A 25111-nucleotide genomic window follows, 5' to 3' on the forward strand; every position below is an offset into this window, starting at 1 on the left:
ATTATTATTATTATAGTATTCACTATTTTATTTATATTTTTATTTTACTATCGACTATATTACACTACTGTTTATACTATATACTATTTCATTATTATTATTATTGTAGTAGTAGTAGTAGTAGTATCATCGCATCAATGTTTTACCGGATCCATAAAGGATTATTTCATAATTATCTTTGTAACTGTCTGTTTTAGAGTATATCTGTGTCCTTTTATTGCTATAAAGATATAGAAAGCAGACTGACTGCAGGTGTCTCAGTATTTGATTTGTATTTGCCGATTTTGTTCCATTTGTTCTCAGTGATGGTCAATTAATAGTACTTAAAGATGCACTATTTCGATTTTTTCAGTATTTCGAAGTGAGCGAGCTGTGTTCTGACCTGGAGCACAAGAAAAGCTAAAATGCTGGAGTTGAAGACAGAAAAAGCGTTAGGGTCCCTGCAGGACTAGTGGCTGGGGCCTGGTGCAGCAGCGCCGCTCAGTGCCGGTACCGGCGTCAGGAAGCGCATCCGGCCAGTGATCCGCTGTGGCGACCCCTAACGGGAGCAGCCGAAAGAGGAACAACACAACATTATATTACATTAGCGACGTCTCCACAATTATTAAGCAAAAAAATAAGCCAAATCTGTGCTTGACAAGCGTGTGTGTTCACGATTCCTATGACGATGAATAATTTTCCAAGTCTAACTATCGAGATTCTAAGTAACTGGAGACAGAGCTTTGTATGTCTATAGCGCACACACTGTCACTGTAACGGCTGTGAGGCGATTAAACTGCACGCATGCGCAAACAACGCGCAAGTATGGCGACTACCAGTGAGAACTTTGAGTGTAGGGAAAGCACTCTGAGGAGAAGATACAAAGGCGAAACTCTTAGTTTGGGGGAACAGTCAGACAACAGCGATAGTGAAACAGTTCATCAAAATGAGAAATACAATAAGAAAGAAAAGGTTGGGTTGGGAACAGGGACTTACTGGCTCACTAGGATTGTGCTATTGAGGTCTATTGCCTTCGTGTATTGTGAGTGTTTCATGTTTGGCATAACGATAATAGCATCTGGTTTCTTGACAGAAGTAGCATTTAGGATAACCTAAAATAGTTCCTTCGCTGGTTATAAACCGCTTGGTTCTCGCTAGCCTAGATGGATACTGCTGTCAGCAGAAGAAGCTATGCACATCAGCCTTTTTTTCTTTTTTGCATGTTACATATTAGTGGCCACTTTGTAGATGGTCTTATGTTGATACAGTATTGGAGCAGGCAATTGCAGTTGTGACATTCAAATAACTTGTATAATATAAATTAATGTAGATTATTTTTCAATTGCAACAGTACTTTACTTACATTTTCTTTCTCTAGTTGTTGCCTTTACTGTGGCATACAACCAGAACAAACAGCTGATTGGGGAGAAGGGCCTCACACCTTGTGAAGACTATCTGCGTAGTGTCAAACGCTATGTGGGTGGTAAGATCAGCATGGCTGCGCTCACATACGCTCCCACTATTTTGTGGTTCTTGGACTGGGAAGACATGAATGCCAACCTAGATGGCATTGCCCTGGCAGGACTGGCACTTTCTGGCTTTGTCCTCTTATTAGGCAGGGCCAACATGATTATCATGGCAGTGCTGTGGATCCTGTATCACTCTATAGTGAATGTTGGACAGCTGTGGTGAGTGACAGTACAAACACACACGCACATCATGTGTGTCATTTAACTTGCTATAGTCTAGTACCACTTTGAGACATTATTGCAACTACAGTGTATAACTAGAGGGATAGATGTTTAAGGTACTTGATATTTAAATTTTGTATTAGGTTGTTGGTAGGTTAGACCAAAATATTTCTTCATTTTTGTAAGCAAATGTAACACTCTTTCTAATATATCAGTTATAGAATACTCTTTTCTTTTTGCTTTTTAGGTATTCCTTTGGTAAGTATAATAATTTATCACAATTTATAAAAAAAAAATCTAGCATCAGAACTATTTTCTCTTCTTCACAGTTTTTCAGTAGACTTTACCATTAAATATAGAGGAAACGAGATACCCAAATGAGATTAAGGCAAAATGTTTATAACATGAGGCAAACACATAGCCTGTTGGCCAAATCCAGCCCATCACCTAGTTTCATTTGGCCTGCGTGAACTTGGAAAATTTAATGCTGAAGAATTCAATTCAATTTTATTTGTATAGCGCTTTTAACAATGGCCATTGTCACAAAGCAGCTTTACAGGAAAATATAAATTCAGGATATTAATTTTATTATTAATTTTAAAATCTATCCCTAATGAGCAAGCCAGAGGTGACAGTGGCAAGGAAAAACTCCCGGAGTCGATTTGAGGAAGAAACCTTGAGAGGAACAAGACTCATAAGGGACCCCATCCTCATCTGGGTGACAACGGATAGTACAACTATAAATAATTCCCTTCTATAACTGTGTACTAAATGGTCAAAAGTGCAATTGTGTAACCAGGAAATTCATCACAGTTTTCACATGAAGTCTATTTTGGTTAAGTTATCAAACTGTTCACTGATGGAGACCTCAGTGCAAAACCATTTGTGGCAATTGCAGTCCAAAGCCATCTTCATGGTTTCTAAGTGGTACCATCCACAGTAATCTCATGTCCTTTAGGCTGTCCATATGGGGCTATCCTCAGTCATCGCTGCTACATATTGAAAGCTCGTATACAATGTACAAAAGGTGTGCTGGTCTTATTCCTACTTAAATTTGCTACAGTATTAAATAAGAATCTAGGATTATTTTTGTTATCTTCTATTAGGGTGGAGAGATAGATTGATGTAGCAGCACTAAGAGATGCTTCCATGCTGTTTGAAATACTACCAATTTAGTTTGAAGCCATTTACATTCTAATTTTCAAGTGGTCTGTTTTCAGGTGCTTGTGATATTATACCAGGGTGCTAGTTTTTTCTCTCTAATTATTTTTCTTTTAAGTTGAGCTGCATTATCTTGCATGAACGTTGACTCTAAGCATTCGGTCACCTGATCAAGTTCTGTGGGGTCAGACAGTGATCCACTAATAGTTGATAACTCTGGGAGATTATTGATAAAACTCTGTGCAGTAGCTGACGTGAATGTACGTTTGACGCAGTAGCATGGCAAGGTGCATATATTATGACTAAGATACAATTTAAGAGAGATGAGATATTGATCTGAGATAGCTTCAGACTGTGCAAATGTGACAGTATTTTCTATATTTAATCTGAATGTTAGTATAAGATCAAGAGTGTGACCACCATTATGAGTGGGTCCTATTAAGTTCTGATTAACCCCTACTGAATCTAGAATTGACCCAACTGCCATTCTCAGAGGGTCTTCTGGATTATCAAAATGAGTATTAAAGTCTCCAACAATTAATGCTTTGTCTAAAGAAATAACCAGGTTAGAGATGAAATCCACAAATTCACAAAGGAATTCAGAATATGGCCCTGAGGTTCTGTAAATAATAATCAGTGGAATTGGAAGCGGAATCGACTGGGTAGACTTATTTTTTGTGGCTACATATGTTAGTATAAAGAACTTAAAATGCATTGAATTTATGACTAGTTTTTGTATGACGCCTAGATTATAATTATAAATAACGGTAACGTCTCATCTGCCAGTTAGACGGGGCTGATGTATGTAACTATATCCGGGAGGAATAGCTTCATTTAATGCTACATGCTTATTTGATTTAATCTGTGTTTCTGTTAAACACAGTACATTAAACACTTGATCAGTAATAGTTTGATTAACAATAAGCACTTTAGATGTAAGAGATCAAATATTTAACAGTCCTAGCTTCAGATCAATGGTGCTGGCCATGCATTCAGTATGATCTAATTTTATGTTAATTAAGTTACTAAAAAACTTTCTAAGTATTTCTACATTTTTGTTTAGCTTGGGGAACAGACACAGTCTCAATATGGTGGAACCTGAGTGACGACTCAGTGCAGCTAGCAGACGTTCAGTTTAGCCTACTTGTCTGCTCCCTGTCCTTGGCTCTGGATTGTCACCAATTAACTAGGCCTGTTCTGAGACTATGTGCTATGCTACAAGAAATGAAAGCAGCACCTTCCCGAGTGGGATGGATACCGCCCTGCTCTAACAATTATCTATAAAGCCCACATTGTTTTCTGAGCACCACCTGGACATTCAGCAGTTCAGCGAGCATAACTTGCTGTAAGCTACTTTGCTGTGTCGTATTGGGATGGAGCCAGAGCATATTACTGCATCAGACATCGACTTTGCTAATTTTCACACCTTTACAATGGTACTCTTAGTAACCTCTGACTGACAATGGTGTATCATTAGCTCCTACATGAATAACTATCTTTGAAACCTATGCTTGCCTAAGACCCTAAGATTACCTGCTATGTTTGGCGCACTGGCTCCCGGTATACACCTAACTATTGCTGCTGGTGCCCCTAAAGGCCTAGCTAATTTCAAGTGTTGTAAGATACAGTCTCCTATAACCAGAGCTCTTTCAGCTCTGTTAGACACATGAAGCAGAGAGGAGTGGTGCTCCCGTGGGCTTGCTTTAGTGTTAGCTTTGGCTTTGCAATTATGCCGCAGAGTTGTCACCCATTCACCCCGCTGTGAGGACTCTATTGCCGGAGTTGGAGGATTGCTAACTCTGCTTAAGGCATCCAGACTTTCCCCCACAGAAACTATGCTGCTCTCACCCTCGCTAACCTTCTCTAGAATCTGGATATGCGCCTCTAATGCTGCAATTTTCTCCATCAGAGAGCTAACTAATATACACTTACACAAATAAAGCTACTACTAATGGCAGAGGAAGAATGACTAAACATCTTGCACTAGACACACTGAACAAGCTGAATCTTTGCCATGTTGAGTGTTTAACGTACCTTAGTCGAAAATTTGTTGATATTATTTTAGACAGATTCAATGTGGATGGCCTCCGCTCGCTGTCTTTAAACAAAAGCGTTCTTCGTGAAAATAAAAAATGTGGCAGAAGGAGAAAGTGAAAAATACAACAAATGAAGACAATAGCGCAAAATTATTGATGAAAAGAGAAGAAACTCCCAGCAAACAGTTTGAAACCAGGAACTATGTCACAGCATAATTTATAGCAGAATTTCTGTAGCGTAGCAGCTGCAATTGCAAGCTGCGAGATCTCACAGCTCACAGTGCTGAAATGCAGGTTAAAATCAGCATATGTGTTGTGCTTGATGTAAGTTACACTCGCATCTAAAAACAATTGAGAAACACGTTGTGTGTTTGTGCTGGCAGTGGTGCAAAATATAGTTATTAAACTTGTAAGCGTGATGCGCTCGTGCATTTCAGGTGGATGTCAGACAGCAGTAGGAGCGGTGATGAAACAAATTTATTATTTCATTATTTATAAACAATATAAACTGTTTTAATAAACAGTGTTTCCATATTAATAATGTTGCCATGAAATACAGTTATGACAGTTCCACCGAAAATGATTAAAATAATGTGTTAATAATAGGGGAAAATTACATCTTATTTTATAAATTCTGATCTACTTTTCTTTTGCAGTAAACTCCAGCAGGCTACTTCGCTGGCTCGCACCTCCATATCTCTGTGCTTATAGTGTAGCTATCTGCCTAATAGCTTTCAAACAGAAACAGGAAAAATGTATTATCTCAGTTTTCCTTGGGACATCTTATTCTAATTTCCTTAGTGCTAATCGATACAATATTGTGACAAGCAGGAGGGTGGGGCCAGGCTGTGAGGACGCATGCCTGGCACTGATTTGGCTAATCAGTGGGAGAGAGGGATAAAGGAGTGGCTGGAGATGCCAAGGGAGAGAGAGAGATGTACACGTGTTTTGTGTTTTATGGTCTGTTTATGTTCTGTTTTTGATTAAACGTTACGTTTGAGTTCACTCGGTTACCGCCTCCTCCTTGCCCATTGTTGAATTTGTTACGTTGGTGCCGAAACCCAGGAAGGAGGAGGGATGCGCTGTTGGAGAGCCCTTGCCGCTGCGAGAGGATCGAGGCGCCGAAGAAGTGTTGTGCTGGAGTGGTTGCCGGAGGACGGAGAGGTCGCTGCCGTCTACAGTATCTGGGCATTCATATTGATTACCATTTGTCACTTAAACCTCACTGTGAAAAACTTGTGTCTAAATTGAAGGTGGAAGTAGGTTTCCTTTACAGGAATAAATCCTATTTTTCCTTCTATGCAAGAAGGTTGTTTGCTAGTCCAGTCTACTTTTATGCCTGTTTTAGCCAGTGGTGATCCACTGTACATGACTGCCTCTGTCCAGTGCCTAGTAGGACCTTATAGAACCTGGAGAAAATGCATGGTTATGTCCAGGTAGCGGCTGAATATATTTCTGTTAATAATGCCTGTGATGAGGAGATGCTCTGTGTAGAGTAGCGTGTAGGGTTTAGACCATTGGGATCCCTGGCTCTTTCCTCTGTGGCAGACATTTGTTGACAGAAACTCACTCAGCTACATTAGTGGCACATTGATCACAGGCCCACTCATCAGACAGATGATGGGGAATGCTTCTTCATGTTCTCCAACACCATTCTCACCGCTTCCTATTGTTCTCCAACACCATCTTCACCGCTTCCTGTTGTTCTCCAATACCATCCTCACTGCTTCCTTGTGCTCCCAAACACCATACTCACCCCTTCCTCATGTTCCCTAACACCATCCTTACCGCTTCCTATTCTTCAACACCATCCTCACCACTTCCTATAATTCTCCAACACCATCCCCACCACTTTCTTGTGTTCTCCAACACCATCCTCACCACTTTCTTGTGTTTTCCAACATCATCCCCACCACTTTCCCATGTTCTCTAACACCATCCTCACTGCTTCCTATTGTTCTCCAACACCATCCTCACCACTTCCCTGTGTTCTCCAATACCATCCTCACCGCTTCTACGTGTTCTCTAACAACATCCTCACTGCTTCCTATTGTTCTCCATCACCATCCTCACCGTTTACCCATGTTCTCCATCACCATCCTCACTGCTTCCCCGTGTTCCCCAACACCATCCTCACTGCTTCCCCGTGTTCCCCAGCACCATCCTCACTGCTGCCTTGTGTTCTCCTACACCATCCCCACCGCTTCCCCATGTTCTCCAATACCATCCTTACCGCTTCCCCATGTTCTCCAATGTCATCCTCACACTTCCTTGTGTTTCTCAGCACCACCCTCAGCAGTTCCCTTTTTTCACTACTATTTTCATCCCTTCATCAAGTTCCCCATCATCTGTCCTCACCCCTTCATTGTGTTCCCCAAAACCATCGTCACACCTTTCCTGAGCCACCAGCATAACTTCAATGCCTACAAAAAAGCTAATACAATCCAGCTAAGTATTTCAAAAGTGCAAAGCATAGAAAGAAGTAAATTTTGTTAAGTAGAAATTCTGATGGAAATTAGATTTTGAATTAGATTTTGTCTGGCAAAGTTGGGGCCTTATTTATCAAGATGGATACTAGACCGATTTATTTGTAAATCATTTGTAGGAGCATTTACACAAGAAATGTGGTAATAATAAAAAATCTTGCAAGTTCAGAAAAATGTTTGTATCTTACTCATGCTCCTGAGTGTGTGTAAATTTACACGTAAGAAGACTAAATAATGACTAACTAATCTTGATTAGTCGGAAGCATATAAATTTGATGAGTTACTGCACGTTTATTTAATTACACGCCCTCCTGCTTTTTAAACATGGCATAGGGGAGGGTGCATTTGTGGGTGAGGGACGCTTTGCCAGTCATGAGACACTTTGTTTCGGAAAATAAAATATCAGATTTCCTGTGTGATGCACTTGGTGGCCATGATACACTAGATATACTAATTCACCTTTTCTGTAATTTGGCACAAGATTTTGGCCATTTCAGGTGCTGTTAAGTAGTATATATTTTACTGGGATACATATATTGTCATTGACTCTCCTGGTCCCCCTGCAGTTTGCCTACAGAGAGCAGTTTGCCTACCAACCCTAGCCTTAGGTGTTTACCTTATTAATATTATCTTTATTTCTTGCATTTTACTGTTATAACTAAGCACCAGTACACCAAGACAAATTCCTTGTACATGTAAACCCATGGTACTTGGCAATAAAGGTGATTCCGATTCTGAGTATGAAGAAAATCAGCATTTCCAAAACTTTTCCTGAAGAAATCTTTAATTTGGTTTGGCTTTTTTTTTTTTTTTTTACTAAAAGATTGATAAAAGAGGCCCAATAAACTTAAACTTAAACCTTCACAATGGAGATGATGGGCCCCTCTTGGATGTGCTGTGAGTTACTGACTGCCACATGTTCATTATGTTAACATGTATAATACTGTAAATTTCATCACAATTACCACCATTATGTGGATTTTTAATTAATATTATCTCCATTTTCAAAGGTTTCTGTAGTATTAACATTGTCCCTATTATGAAAGTATTGTGCACGCATAAATTCATAATTCAAATACAAATGCAAATGGCGTATTACCGTTTGCATTTTCATTTGCACAAACTTACAATGTCTGCCAAATTTCAAATGGAAAAGCAAAGTCCATTTGCAATTGCATTTCCCATGTCATACAAATTATGACCCTGTCATATTGAAATAGCAATAACAATTACCCTGTTTGCCATTTTACTTCCTCGGCGCCGCGTATGGAGCCTGCCAAAATTCAAATGGAACTGCAATTCTCTTTGCATTTGCATTTCCAATGCCTTGCACAGAAATCTGTCAATCAGTGTTGGGGGTGGGAGTATGCTATGGGGCGTGTTTGTATTTGTAAGTGACTTCAGTCATAGTTGAGAGCCAAGAAGTAGTGATGGGAATTCTGGCTCTTTTTATTGAGCCAGATCGTTTGGCTCAGCACAGCAATAAGCGCTGGCACACTTAACTATATAATGTGTAATATTTGTAGTTGAACAAAAGTGTATATTGTTCATGTTTTTTGAATTAAAAAAAGAGCCAGCTCTTCATGTAGTACCACTTCCGGCTTTTATAATTCAGCCAAATTTAGCAATGACCTATGATTGGTATGTGTGCACATATATCACTTAAAGTATTCAGTGTAATTATGCTAAACCTTATAATTTACAGAATACCATAATTTTACATTATGTTTGGTATAAAAACTTAAATAATGTAAAAACACTTACACATGTGTGTTGAACATATTATTTATATTGAATTGTTACATCCAAAACACAAACCAATCCAAACAAATCACACTCAAAATGGAACACGGTGTGCCTTATAACAAATAATAATAATAAACAAAATAAACTAAAGTGTGCAGAATTCTAATATGCCTGTGAAGTTAGTAGACCCTGCTCGATATGATATTTTTACCTTACAAATTCTACATTCTGCCTTTACATTCTGTTATTAAAATCCAAATGCTACTTCGTTTGTGACTGTCACTCATCTTTTTTTCTGACCCGAAATTAAGGATGATCTTTTCGCCACACAGCTACGTGCACTCCATGCACGAGTGCAGCCCCAGCACAATTGTCTGCACGTTTTCCTTCTTGGCCGTTGACTGTGACTGACGTCACTTACAAATACAAACACGCCCCATAGTATACTCCCACCCCAGCACTGATTGGCAGGTTTCTGTGCAAGGCATTGGAAATGCAAATGCAAAGAGAATTGCGATTCCATTTGAATTTTGGCAGGCTCCATACGCGGCGCCGAGGAAGTGAAATAGCAGGATATAATTATATAACAGGATAATTTCTATTGCTATTTCAATATGACAGGGTCATATTGAACTCCAGTTCAAAACTCCATTTGTCTGGAAAATACTTCGATTCCCTATTGTGCGGCTTTATATTCTGTATGAATTATATATTTTTTTATTGTGCCCATGTGCATGCAGGTTGGGAGAGCCAGCTACTTGAGACAGGATTCCTCGGTATTTTTTTGTGTCCTTTATGGAGTCTTGCACAAATTCCCCGTCACTGTCCACCTTCTCTCATCTCCATCTGGTCTTTCCGCTGGCTCATAGTGCGAATCATGCTTGGGGCAGTAAGTATGGCGCACACACACTTATGACATATGATGACATATTATTCAAGCATTATACTTGCTTATGCAATTTATGTTTTTAAATCAAGTTTTATTTTTTCCATACTATACAGTAGTAGTGCTTCATTTCCTGATCAAGGTAGGTAAGGAATATTGTAGAGCCCCAGTCACAGTCAGCCTTGCCAACTGTAGTGGCCACTTTAATCTTGTATATTTTGCTAAATTCCAATATTAATACATTATAATTTATTTCTGAAACAAGCAATTTATAGAAATCAATAATAGTTGATCCACAAGATGGCAGTCTGTTAGTCAAGTAGTCAAAATGCAATATATGTGAGTAGGGAAAAATCCAGGAGACTGAAGCATTACCTTTCATATTAAGAGGTGGCTGTAGAGCAGGGTGTGTGGCAAGTCATTATGTGATGAGTTTTTTTTTATGTTAGTAGAGCAGAGTGATATAAGTTAGTTAGGATAAGAAGTGAGGAGTAACAATCAGGAACTGATTAGGAACTTTTCATTCCTTTTAAATTTTTCCTTTTTTAAAAAAAGTCCTTTTTATATATTAATAAATAACTAAAGGGTGATGATTACACTAGTTTCACTTATGTTCCTTCCTACCTTTCTGAAATACTACACCTATTTTTACTGTGTTGTGCTCAAATCGACATACTATCTTTAAGGCCATAAAAACTATTTAAATACTATTGACTTTTTAAAAAAAAAAACCCATGTAAGTGATGTGAATACACCAGGGAAATTCACCCCAATTTATAAAAAATAATATTACTCTATTAAAATTATGAAATTATTTGCATAATAGTGGCATTAATACTGTTAGGATACCAGTTGCACTGTCATTCAAATTTGCACTGCATACAGGGTCATATCACCTCTCAATGCATTACACTCTCATTTACAAGGTTATGCTTTCTCTTTTGCATGACTTTTGTCTGAAGCTTTATGTTCAGGTCCACCCTCAAGAATTATGTCAAAGATCCAATGCTTTAGCCTACATAAATACAACTGTTAAAAAAAAAAAAAAACTTAATTAAGATGTGAAATGGTTTTTCACTGTTGGTGCTGGTGTGAAGGATCAACTACATAAAGCTTCTCTTTTTCTTACAAAATCAATGGAATAGATGGACTGATAGCCTGACATCAGAGAAAGAGAAATAGATAGTAGCCTCTCTCAGAATAACAAGAACTTCCCAAAATTTAGAGGTGACCACCATTTTATACCTCCTGAGCATACACTATATGGCCAAAGGTATGTGGACACCCATCCTAATTATTGTTCTCAGGTGTTTCAGCCACACCCATTGCTAAAAGTTGCATAAAATCAAGCAGTCTCCATTAACAAACACTGGCAGAGAATGGGTCGTCCTGAAAAGCTCTGTGACTTTAAAAGTGGCATAGGATGCAACCTTTGCCATGAGTCAGTTTACTTCTTTCAGTTTCTTCTCTGCTAGATCTGCCCCATTCAACTGTAAGTGCTGTTATTGTGAAATGGAAGCATCTAGGAGCAACAACAGCTCAGACCAGCCCTCTTAGCACAACAGTACAACAGATTAAGTACTCCCTTTTTCTGACACAGTCTGTAAACACTGTGCTTTTAGGGATTGTATTTCAGATATTGAGACTGCTGATGAGATGCAGATTGAGCAAACTGAAAGATGGGTGTTTGCATCTGGATCAGTTGGTAAGAAGAGTTAGTAGTAGATGTTTGTGAGTGAGTTCTGGTTTAGTAAACAAAAAAAAAGTAAACTAAAAATAACCTCATGAGAGTAGAGGATAATAAAGCTATTGTGTCTGTATTTGTCACCAGTGCAAATCTCCTGAAACTTCTGGTTGGTGACTAGACTAACAAATGATATATCTTTTTAGTTTCAGTCTCTGTCAAAAATTGAGATGGGTTTGTTCAATATTTTTAAGGGGTTGATCAAGATCAGAGGAGATCGTTGTTGGAGGGACTTGACCTGCATGGACTATCACTATGAGGTAAGTATGTTTGTGTGTAAGGGGAGAGCCAGCACAGCATGTGAATGCTTTTTTTTTGTAATGTACAAGTTTGCCCATATTGTCAGCAAGTACAGTACAGTTTCACTGAAACCAAAAGTTGTCCCTTGTTAGAATTCTACAACACTCAAAAACACTATCAACTAACAGTACGTACATCTAACATACAACACAGATGTCACAAATTGCCATACAAACATAGGTGCCATGTAGGTGAAAAATATATTACAATACATTATATATATATATATATATATATAAAACATTAAAACCAGTGACAGGTGAAGTGACATTAAGTGAAGTGACAAATAACATTGATTAACTCATTACAATGGCACTTGTCAAGGGGTGGGATATATTAGGCAGCAAGTGAAGAGTCAGTTCTCAAAGGTGTTGTGCTGGAAGCAGGAAAAATGGGCAGGTGCAAGGATCTGAGTGCCTTTGACAAAGTGCCTTTGGCCAAATTGTGATGGCTAGATGATTGAGTCAGAGCATGTCCAAAACGACAGGTCTTGTGGGTGTTCCTGTTATGCAGTGGTTAGTACCTACCAAAAGTTGTCCACGGAAGGACAGCTGGTGAACTGGCGACAAGGTCATGGGCTCCCAAGGCTCAGTGATGCGCGTGGGGAGTGAAGGCTAGCCCATTTGTTCCGATCCCACAGAAGAGCTACTGTAGCACAAATTGCTGAAAAAGTTAATGCTGGCTATGATAGAAAGATGTCAGAACACAGTGTATCTCAGCTTGCTGCGTATGGGGCTGTGTAGCTGCAGACCATTCAGAGTGCCCATGCTGACCCCTGTCCTCTGCTGAAAATGCCTACAATGGGCACGTGAGGATCACAACTGGACCATGGAGCAATGGAAGAAGTCAGCCTGGTCTGATGAATCAAGTTTTCTTTTACATCATGTGAACGGGTGCGTGTGTGTCACTTACCTGGGGAAGAGATGGCACCAGGATGCACTATGGGAAGAAGGCAAGCTGGCGGAGGCAGTGTGATGCTCTGGGCAATGTTCTGCTGGGAAACCTTGTGTCCTGGCATTCATGTGGATGTTACTTTGACACGTACCACCTACCTAAACATGGTTGCAGACAAGTACACCTCTTCATGGCAATGATATTCCCTATTGACAGCGGCTTCTTTCAGCAGGATAATGCGCCCTGCCACACTGCAAAAATTGTTCAGGAATGGTTTGAGGAACATGACAGAGAGTTCAAGGTTTTGACTTGGCCTCCAAATTCCCCAGACCTCAATCTGATCGAGCATCTGTGGGATGTGCTGGACAAACAAGTTGGACCCATGGAGGCCCCACCTTGCAACATACAAGACGTAAAGGATCTGCTGCTAACGTCTTGGTGCCAGATACTACAGCACACCTTCAGAGGTCTTGTGGAGTCCATGCCTTGACAGGTCAGAGCTGTTTTGTGGCACAGGGAGGACCTACACAATATTAGGCAGGTGGTTTTAATGTTATGGCTGATCGGTGTGTGTGTATGTGTATGTGTGTGTATATATATATATATATATATATATATATATATATATATATATATATATATATATATTTATTTATTTATTTATATACAGTGAGGTCAATAAGTATTTGATCACCCTGTGATTTTGCAAGATCTCTTACTTATCAGCCAGATTTCTGACCCTCAAAGACCTGTTATTTTGCTTTTAAATAGTCCAGCTACACTTTGCTCATGATTCTAAATTAGTAGCACCTGTTTGAGGTCGTTAGCTGTCATAAAGACACCTGTGCACCCCACAATCAGCCAAAGTCTAAGTAGCAACATGGGCAAAACCAAAAAGCTGTCAAAAGACACAAGAGACAAAATTGTAGACCTTCACAAAGCTGGAAAGGGCTACGGGGCAATTGCCAAGCAGCTTGGTGAAAAAAGAACAACTGTTGGAGCAATTGTCAGAAAATGGGAGAGGCTAATGATGACTGTCAGTGTCCCTCGGACTGGGGCCCCACGGAAGATCTCTCCTCGTGGGGTATCAATGATGCTAAGAATGGTGAAGAATCAGCCCAGAACTACACGGGAGGAGCTGGTCAATGCCGTGAAGAGAGCTGGGACCATCGTTTCCAAGGCTACTATCAGTAATACACTAAGACGTCATGGTTTAAAATCTTGCATCGCATGGAAGGTTCCCCTGCCTAAGTCAGCCCATGTCCAGGCCCGTCTGAAGTTTGCCAGGGACCATCTGGATGATCCAGAGGAGTCATGGGAGAAAGTCCTGTGGTCAGATGAGACCAAAGTAGAACTTTTTGGTCTTAACTCCATTTGCCATGTTTGGAGGAAGAAGAATGATGAGTATCATCCCAATAATACCATACCTACAGTGAAGCATGGGGCTGGAAGCATCATGCTCTGGGGGTGTTTTTCTGCACAGGGGACAGGATGACTGCCTTGTATTAAGGAGAGTATGAACAGGGCCATGTATTGTGACATATTGGGCAAAAACCTCCTTCCCTCAGTCAGAGCATTAAAGATGGGTCGTGGCTGGGTCTTCCAACATGACAATGACCCAAAGCACACAGCCAGGAAAACCAAGGAGTGGCTCCGTAAGAAGCATATCAAGGTTCTGAAGTGGCCTAGCCAGTCTCCAGACCTAAATCCAATAGAAAATCTTTGGAGGGAGCTGAAACTCCGTGTTGCTCAGCGACAGCCCTGAAACCTGACAGATCTAGAGAAGATCTGTATGGAGGAGTGGGCCAAAATCCCTCCTGCAGTGTGTGCAAACCTGGTGAAGAACTACAGGAACCGTTTGATCTCTGTAATTGTTAACAAAGGCTTCTGTACCAAATATTAAAATTTTTTGACTCAAGTGATCAAATACTTATTTGACACAGTAATTCACAAATAAATTGTTAAAAAAATCATACAATGTGATTTCTGGATTTTTATTTATAGATTCTGTCTCTCACAGTGGAAATGCACCTATGCTGAGAATTGTAGACCCCTCCATGATTTCTAAGTAGGAGAACTTGCAAAATCACAGGGTGATCAAATACTTATTGACCTCACTGTATATAAATATATATATATATATATATATATATATATATATATATATATATATATATATATATATATATATATATATATATAAAATTTAGCTAACAACTGTCAGCAAAATAGTAGTGTCATTAAAACTGTTATTAAAGTGTTATTAATAATTAAACATTAAATGGAACTGAATAGAAGCAGTTGATTATTTTTTTTACTTAAAATTTTAAAATTTTAATGTTTTTTCTTTCCCCCTTTATAGTGTTACAATTTAGTTTTTGTAAGCATTAAATAAAACTATAATCAAATGCTTCTATTCAGTTCCATTTAATGTTTAATTATTAATAACACTTTAATAACACAAATTATTTGCAAAGCTATCACCATACCAACAATATCTCAGAAAAGTGTATTATAACACATTTATCACAATATCTATATTATGTCATCATATCATCCAACCCTTGTGCCACAAATGAACAGACAGACAGATCAGACTTATCAGATCAGTAGTGTATAGACAAAACCACAAATGTACATATAAGGTGCTTAGTATGTACTGTAATCATACCGGGTACATTCCAAGAGATAAGGTGCAAATAAAACGTATATGTGTGTTTAACAGTCTGAGATCCTCAGAAGCAAGATTCTATGCAATTATAATGGGTGTTACTGTACCTCAGGTGTTACTCTACTTGCTTTCTCTTAATTGGCTCCAGATCCACTGTCACCCTGAACAGGATAAAGTAGTTACTGAAGATGAATGAATAAATAATATATAGGAGCAAAATAATTTTATTGTGACACAAAGGTTAATTTGTGCATTGCATAAGTGTGCTTGGTAAAGCCACCTTTGGCTGAAATTACAGTTAAAAGTCTTCTGAGATTTGTTGTCTCTATTAGCTTTTCACACCTTGATCCTGATATTTCTGGCCATTCCTCTTGACAGCATTGCTCAGTCCCTGTTAGATTGGATGGAGACAGTTTGTGAACACCAGTTTCAGTCAGCTTATGGTCTGGGAAAAGACTGGACTGTGGTTTTAAACCACTCCAGTGTAGCTCTGATTGTATGCTTAGGGTCATTATTTTGTTGCAAGGTGAAGATCTGCCCCAGTCCCAAGTCTCCTGCAGACTGGAGCAGTTTTCTTTTAGGATTGCCTTATATTTGGCTCCATCCATCTTTTGCTCAACCACGACCACTTCCCCAGTTACTGCTGATGAAAAGCATCCCCACAATAATATACTACTATCACCATGCTTCCCCGGGGCCGATAGTGTTCTCAGGGTGATGAGATTTGTTGGTTTTCCTCCAAATGTTCCACTTTGACACTTTGTAAAACCAAGTCTAAAAAGTTTTCAAATTTGGTCAAACCAGAGAACCTCTCCAACATGCCTTTTGGCAAACTGCAAGTAAGGTTTCATATGGCTTTCATGCTTTTCCATGATGACTTGCTAATGACAATATTTACTTTGTTTGGTTTATTGCTGTTTACTGCTCTTTGCACAGTACTGTATAATCCCATAATACGTACGGCACTGAACATCACACAAGCTGTCAGTTTTGTTCAGTTGTGTATATATAACTAGAGCTGTGGTCAACATGCAGCCAGTGACTAGCAGAACTACCATTACCTTACATTTTGTCTTTGTTCTCCTCAAACAGACACAGCCTGTTCCTAACCCCATCTCATACTTTTTGCACCACACCCCTTGGTGGTTCCATCGTTTCGAGGCCATAAGTAATCACTTTATTGAGCTCATAGTGCCTTTCTTTACTTTCATGGGCCGACGCATGTGCATGGTAAATGGAGTCCTGCAAATCCTCTTCCAGGTGATGAACATGCACATACATGTATACAAACATGCACACACCCCTAAGAGTCAGATTTCAGCCGTTAATTTTAAGATATATAAAATGATCTGTGGCCTGATAAATATAGTGTATGGACATATAATAATAATAATAATAATAATAATAACAATAATAATAATAAAAAGAAGAAGAAAAAGAAGAACCACAACCACAACCAGCTATTTGCATTGGTTGATCTGAAAGGAGCTTGGTGGACAAGTGCCTGAGAAGTGGTATGAACATTAACAGCAGTAGTTAATATTGAAGACACACCATTACATGGGAAATGGAAGTGCACACCAACCGTACCATCGCAGCAAACCATCCTGATTTGGTGGCCCCCTGTAAGAAGGAGAAGCGTCATGTTCAAAGAAGCCAAAAATCTGAATAATAATTAAAATAAAGATCTGGAGATTGAAATCAGCAGGATGTGGAGAGCCAAGACCAGAGTTGTGCCTGTGGTGGTCTGGGCTCTTGGAACCATCAAGAAAGGATTCGACAAGAACCTGCAGGAGCTACCGAGACAACAGACAGCCCAAGAAGTGTAGAAGATTTCACTGATGGGAAACACACATATCCTAGGCAAAGTGCTGGAATAAACACTGGTCGGGACACAAACATTTCAGCAGCCACTGGCTAATTGCCAAGAAAACAAAGAATTATTATTATTATTATTATTATTATTATTATTATTATTATTAACAACAACAATAATAATATATTTATATTGAGTTTATTATCTCAGCATGTTTTACATGCAAAAAATTTAAATCCAAAACAGTATTTATATGATAAAATGCATTAAAAACATAAACGTGAATTGCTAATGAATTAATTATATGTCTAGGAGGATCACTACATATTATGAAAAGTATATTTTCATACTACTCAATGACTAAGATTAGTATGTTTTCAATTTTGAATGTATTAATTGAGCTACAGAGTGTTCCTATTGTCCTTTGTAACACTATTGTAAAATGTAGGGGTAATGTGGAGAGAAAAAAAAAAGTCTTCCACTGATTTTCAGGACTAACATTAGGCTTGCCTCAGCTGAGTGAAGTCCTTTTCATAGTCAGGGAGATATTTCTCATTTTGGTGTTTGTTGGATGATGGCTATATACTTACTGTATTTGTTTGTGTATGTATTTGTTTTTTAGGCAGTTCTTATAATCAGTGGGAACCTTAGTTTCCTGAACTGGCTAACTATAGTACCAAGTATAGCTTGTTTTGATGATGCAGCCTTAGCATTTCTGTTTTGGCCCATTCGACAAACTAATCAGACCTTACTGAAGATGCAGAATGAGGAGGCAGCAGGACAAACAGCTACTAAAGGTGTGTGTAAGTTTGCAAGTGTCTGTTTTTGCATGATTTAGGTTTTTTCCCCAAGAGTGTGTATTGTATTTTATTTACTTATTTATTTATTTGGCCAGTGAGCCTTCAGTGTACATGCAACCATGCATAATGCTAAATGGCCATGTTATAACTTTTCATAAAAAGTTTTATAGTTTTTTTCTGTTTTTGTCCTTAAGGCATGCTCATTAGACGTGTGGTTAATGTGGCTTTTGGAATTTTAATTGCATATCTGAGTGCTCCTGTGGTGATCAACCTCCTAAGCCCTAGACAGGTGATGAATACGTCTTTTGACCCTCTCCGCATTGTCAACACTTACGGGGCTTTTGGCAGGTGAAGCTTGTTTTTAGAATTTTTAGAATCGGAGTGTAATAGATTACAGTTCCTAGATTACTTGATTAAATTTTTGTTTTGTTTGTTAATTATTTGTCACTCTCTGTAGCATTACTAAGGAGAGAACAGAAGTGGTGTTCCAGGGCACGCTGAATGCTACACATTCTGGTGAGGGTGTTGTATGGGAAGAGTATGAGTTCCTGTGCAAACCTGGAGCTCTAGATAGGACACCTTGCCTCATTTCCCCTTATCACTACAGACTGGATTGGCTGATGTGGTTTGCTGCCTTCCAAGTAAGGGAGAGATATGTTAACGGATATGTTAACGGAAATGATTTCTATATCATTCACTAAATATATGTGAAAATCAACACAAATTGAAGCATGTGTTATCATTTTTCCTGAAAGCTTCCTGTGTTTATGTTCCTCTTATCCCTCCAGACATATGAGCAGAATGAATGGATCATTCATATAGCAGGCAGACTCCTAGCGAATGACTCCACTGTGCTCTCATTAATGGACCACAATCCATTTCAGGGCAAAGACAAACCTCGGTAAGACCCAGTACATAGTAAACATTCAATATCTGTCTTAACCAATATCTAGCATGTACGAAGTATCCAATGGACTCTGATAATATTTAATCTGAGGGTCTGTTTCAGGTACAGTCTGCATTGTTATTACAGTCGTGTACAGTTGTTATTGAGTTGTCTCCTGCTGGCCTACAGAAGTGTACATTTGGTAAAACCAAAAAGGTTTCCAGTTATATTAAGCGCCCACAGTAAATTTGACCCAAGTCAAGTCCTGTGACCTTTATGGAAGGTCCACATGGGTCTAACAAGCTCTTTAATGCTGCTGGATGTAAGAGTTGGTGATTTTGGGGATAGTAAAAGCCTCTCTCTCTCTCTCTCTCTCTCTCTGTGTGTTTGTGTGTGTGCGCGTGTGTGCGAGAGAGAGAGTGTGTGTGTGTGTGTGTGTGAATGCTTGTGCATGTGACAGAAGGGCTCTGGAGGCAGGAGCTTCTCTTAATAACTTTTAATAATGAGCATTTTCAGTGCATGCTCCATAAACCCAAAGGAACATCCAGAGAAAAAAACAAACAAACTAAACAGTTTACTATCTCAAGTTCTAGGACTTGTGTCGCCGTCAGCTCTGTCTGTTTCATTTCTTTCCAATAAAGTTCTAAGCACCTACTGAAGCAAAAAAGCACACACAGATGAGCACAAATAACTCTTTACCCACCTCCTCTCTCCATCCGCAGCTAATGCTCGAACACACTCTTGCTGCTACGGTGCTACTTGGGGAAGAACATTTTAATACGTGGGTGTGTGCTCATTTTCTCTAAGCTATTTAATCTGACTTTTTGGGGCCCTAAGCAAGTTATTGGGCTCTCTTAACTAGTATGATTCATTATGCCTCAGCAGCTTTACAGGTGGAGTGGAGATGGTGGCAGAATAAGCAGCTGCATTTGTCTGTGTTATCCCCACAGTATACACAAATTAATATCTTTTAATCTCCTGCACATCAAATGCATATACTTTGAATAAGTATTTGCTTAACTGCAGATAACAAGATGTTTACTTGGCTTTAGTTAAAAAGGTTTCATTGATTATTTGGAATATTTCGTTAATACCTAATACAAAACACAAATCATTGCAACAGTATAGTTGAGTGCAAATAGTTGCATCCCCCATGATCTCTTGGTGAAAAAGGAAAATATGTTTCTATTCTAAAATTGATGGACAAAATTAATTTAAATTTGGTCTTATCCTGCAATAAGGTGTATGGAAACAATGCATAGTGCGAGTGCTGTAGAGTAACTTGTTTGCACTGATCTTTTAGGTTAAGCCCAGGTCTAAGGCTTTACAACAGCTTCCATGTCCAAACATACAGCTCGTATTTGGTGATATAATGCATAAAGAAGATAAGAGATATATGTTATCCTTATTAGCCATTAATTAATTGTAGTGAAGCAATGTGTAGTGGGCACATGCATTTAAGGGGGTGCAACATTTAAGGGGGTACCCCATGACCAAACATACAACACCAATTTGGTCTAAATCAGACAATGCATTTAGAAGATATGAGACTCATCCTGTTTCCCTTTTTAGTCATTAATTTAATCCCTTGCCATGGCCACACCGTTCACAATTCACCATTCACAATTTAGCATCTTCAGTGTCTTCACATAATGTTGACCACATTTGGTGAGAATTGCATGAATCCCCTTGAAGGAGTATTTAAAAATTCAGAGCCTGAAATTTTCAAAAAAATCCTAATTAAATCCAAAATGACCTACTTCCTGTTGGCTGGCACTAATGACTGTCAATTTGATAGTTGTCCAAGCTGAGAAGTAGTCAAAAGGAGGCACTACAGAGTCAAAACGGGGCGCTACAGAGCCCCCCTCCACGCCCATGTCTTAGCTTTTGCCTACACCTAACGGCCGATGACTCTGATGGGTGTGCTGACTTTCATGAAATTTTAAGCAAGCTTCAAGACACTCGAATATACAAAGAAAAGAGTATTCAAGTTTGATGCATTACCACAGCAGCACTATTTAAGATATCCAGTTCTGACCAAGTTTGAAGCGATTTGGGTAAATATAAGAAGACTATTTAAAAGCCTATTTTAAGTGACACACTTAAGTTGGTGGTGCTATGGCCGTGACTCACAATAGTCACATCCATGTGCTCAGCCCCCGTGTCCAAATGTACAGCTCAAGTTAATGCATGCAGAAGATGTGAGACACCTCCTGTTTCCCTTTTTCGCCATAAATTTATTGCCTTGCCATGGTGTTCGAGGTATCCGTTCACAATTTAGCTTCTTCAATGTATTGGCATAATGTTGACCAAGTTTGGTGACAATCACCTGAATCACCTAGGAGGAGTATTTAAAAGTTCACCACATGCACTTTTCACAAAATCCAAAATGGCCGACTTCCTGTTGGGCGGAGCTAATGATGGACGAAATTAGTTTGGGTCGATGAGAACAATATGTGTACTGAGTTTCGTACATATACATACAAGTATGTACTATATATGCACCAAGTTTATGTATCGTGTAAAGGGGGCACTGCATGCATATGCATAGTGAAGTGAGTGCTGTAGAGTAACTTGCTTTGCGCTGTCTTAGGTTAAGCCCAGGTCTAAGGCTTTACAACAGCTTCCATGTGCAAACATACAGCTAATATTTGGTGAGATAATGCATGAAAAAGATATATGTTGTTATCCTTATTAGCCATTAATTAATTGTAGTGAAGTAATGTGTAGTGGGCACATGCATTATGTGCCTTTTTCTGAGTTTGTGATTTGAGTTCAGTGTAACAGCTATGCGAAAATTAAGTGTAATTATAGCTATATTGTAGATGTCTTTTCAAAAAAAAAAAAAAAAAAGATTGCTTTTCAAATCCCCAATAAATCAAAAATGACCTACTTTCTGTTGGGTGGAGCTAATGACGGCTTGACTGTAGGTAAAACTGACCCCACCACTTTAGTCAAAAGGGCGCTACAGAGCCCCCCTCCATGCCCATGTCTTAGCTTTTGCCTACACCTAACGGCCGACAACTCTGACGACGTGTGTTGACTTTCATGAAATTTTAAGCATGCTAAGAGCCTCAAAAACCGAAAAGAGTATTCAAGTTTGATGCGCTACCATGGCAACACTATTTAAGATATCAAGATTCCTTTTGCAATTTTACTTCAGCCGTGTTTTGACATTACTCTGTCCAAGTTTGAAGCGATTTGGGTAAATATAAGAAGACTATTTAAAAACCTGTTTTAAGTCACACAGTTCCTGCTGCCAGCTGGTAGCGCTATGACCTTGACTCACAATAGTCACATCCCTATGATCAGCCCCCATGACCAAACATACAGCTCAGGTTTGATCTAAGTAACTCAATGCATGCAGAAGATATGAGACACTTCCTGTTTCTCTTTTTTTCACCATAAATTTATTGCCTTGCCATGGCAAAACCGCTTGAGATATCAAAAATCCCTTCGCAATTTAGCATCCTCAATGTCTTGGCATAATGTTGACCACATTTGGTGACAATTCAGAACCTGCAATTTTCAAAAAACCACATTAAATCCAAAATTACCTACTTCCTGTTGGACAGAGCTAATGATGGTCAGTGCGAAAGTTGTTCGGGCCGATGAGAACCATATGTGTACTGAGTTTCGTAAGTCACACACTTCCTGCTGCCAGTTGGTGGCAACTAGTTTCAGCACCTACTTCCCTGTGCACTTGCAGGCTGTGTAGTGAGCAGCTCTGAGTCAAAATAGTCACATCCATGTGATCAGCCCCCAGTTCCAAACATACAGCCTAAGTTTCATCTAAATCACTTAATGCATGTAGAAGATATGAGACACCTCCTGTTTCCCTTTTCTCACCATAAATGTATTGCCTCGCCATGGTGAAACAGCTAGAGATATCAAAAATCCCTTCGCAATTTAGCATCCTCAGTGTCTTGATCACTTTAATCCCCTAGGAGGAGTATTTAAAAGTTCACAGCATGCACTTTTCACAAAATCCAAAATGGCTGACTTCCTGTTGGGCGGAGCTAATGATGGTCAGTGCGAAAGTTGTTCGGGTCGCTGAGAACAATATGTGTACTGAGTTTTGTACATATATGTACAAGTATGTACTATATATGCACCAAGTTTATTTTATGTACCGTGTAAAAGGGGGCACTGCAGAGGCCCCCCACCATGCCCATGTGCTACCCTAAGGCCACAAAAGCCCCTGAAACCTTGAAAAAAAATATAACAATAATTTAAAAAAATAATAAATCCTTAGGAAAACGATAGGGCCCTGCGCACTTTCAGTGCTTGGGCCCTAAATATCTTGATTTTTTTTTCATTTTTCCCTGTTTTTCCTTCATTATTTTGCAAATGTTTGCACTCAACTATATTAGCTTCTGAAGTTGACAGTAGTTTCAGCACCTACTTCCCTATGCACTTGCAGGCTGTGTAGTGAGCAGCTCTGTGAGCTGACAAACAAACATAGATTGACAGAGCTGGACCTCTGCAAGTTTTGTTTTGTTTTGGTCCAAAGTGCCACAACATCCATGAATGAAAGCACAAAAAAACAAAAATAAGTAGGCTGGTGGTAACAAGACACAGGTGAGAATCATCACACGGTATCTACCGGTTCAACCCGCCTCCTCTCCGTCCACAGCTGACGCTAGACCACACCCCCGCTGCCACACTCCTCCAAATGCATTTTTGGGAAAAAATGATGATAGAGTAAATAATCCACTTCATTCATGTTCATTAAACATGTTCATATGGCTAGTTGGCATGGTGTAATATTTTGACATTTAGTAGTATGAATTTGGAACATGACAATGATGAAACGCAACTAGTCACACTCGATTTTCTTCACTAGTGGAAACTTCATTCACAACATCCTGTCATAGGCAAACGTTTACTGGGGTCTCCTGGCAACTGCTGGGCCCTAAGAAGCCACTCATGTTGCTTACTAGGTAGAGCCAGTTCTGCTCCAGGCTGCTGGATGCAGCTCTGAGGATGATGTCAGTGAGCATTGACTGTCTCTGAAGAAGCATGTTTTTCTAAGGCTGGAGTATAAAAAAGACTCCTCCTAAAGCAGGGTCAGCGACTTTAACTGTGAATTAAAATTGCTGGCTTTCCAGGATGACTTGCACCTTTCTCCCATCACTCAACAATCATTTTTAACCAAAAATCTTATAAACTGCAGCTTTAAACAGTAATATAATTCCTCCTTGTGGTGATACATTTTTTTCCAAACACTAAAATGTTTACTCTTTGATACTTTTAGGTGGATACGAGGAGAACACTTCAGATATAAGTTTACCAAACCTGGCAGTGCTTCCGCAGCCAAGGGGAAATGGTGGGTCAGAAAGCGCATTGGGCCTTACTTCCCCCCAGTCAATTTGGAAGGCCTCAGAAAGTACTTTCGGTCAAGAAATTGGCCGCTACCAGATATCTGAATAGGTCACACTGACATCAGTTTACCACACAAAAAGCATGAGCACCTTGAAAAATTCAGGCAACTGTGTTGGCACATGTGTTAGAAGTACTCTAAGGACACTGCACATAGGTGCAGAAGATATAAACATATTTGTTGCAATATGTTAAAGTTCAAATGATATATGTAACATAAAAATAAATTTCAAAATAAATAATGAAATGAATGATTATACCATGTTTGTATATTGTGGTAACATGAATGATTTCTTCACAATACCTTAATCACATTTTGTGAACTGCTCCCTGTATCTTTTTATTTTTTACACACTTACACAGAAAATGATCAAATTTGTTGTCAAATTGTACTGATGCATTAAGGCGGGAATTCACTCTATAGTTGCATTTACGTTGCATTCTTGGGATCAGAGCTGTCCTGAGTATGTGCCTTAGACTTGCCATAAGTGTGCCATTCCCAGTTTTTCACAGCAAAGCTGGATTATGTCACATGCCAAGCTCCACTTCACTGCTTCTTCCAGATGTAATGGATACCACCAATTTCCTACAAACTAGGCCACTAATATAAATATGAAGTGGACCCATGCAGCA

At 39.2% G+C, this 25111-nt stretch overlaps 1 protein-coding gene across 2 annotated transcripts; it reads left to right on the forward strand.

The window, feature by feature from the left end:
• Nucleotides 1-456: 456 nt before the first annotated feature.
• Nucleotides 457-24737, forward strand: lmf1 (lipase maturation factor 1). Of its 2 annotated transcripts, XM_026934779.3 has the most exons (11): nucleotides 457-1021; nucleotides 1358-1667; nucleotides 1918-1928; nucleotides 9840-9988; nucleotides 11924-11989; nucleotides 16687-16854; nucleotides 18033-18207; nucleotides 18405-18558; nucleotides 18668-18851; nucleotides 18999-19111; nucleotides 24354-24737. In XM_026934779.3, exons 1-11 carry the CDS (start codon nucleotides 784-786, stop codon nucleotides 24523-24525), a joined length of 1740 nt encoding a protein of 579 aa, XP_026790580.2. In that variant the 5' UTR covers nucleotides 457-783; the 3' UTR covers nucleotides 24526-24737. The 2 variants fall into 2 exon arrangements, with proteins under 2 accessions (XP_026790580.2, XP_053094755.1); XM_053238780.1 differs by lacking the exons at nucleotides 457-1021; nucleotides 1918-1928 and having other exon boundaries at nucleotides 1511-1667.
• Nucleotides 24738-25111: the final 374 nt, after the last annotated feature.

The sequence above is a fragment of the Pangasianodon hypophthalmus genome, chromosome 12 (genome assembly GCF_027358585.1).
Source record: "Pangasianodon hypophthalmus isolate fPanHyp1 chromosome 12, fPanHyp1.pri, whole genome shotgun sequence".
NCBI classification, from domain to species: domain Eukaryota; kingdom Metazoa; phylum Chordata; class Actinopteri; order Siluriformes; family Pangasiidae; genus Pangasianodon; species Pangasianodon hypophthalmus.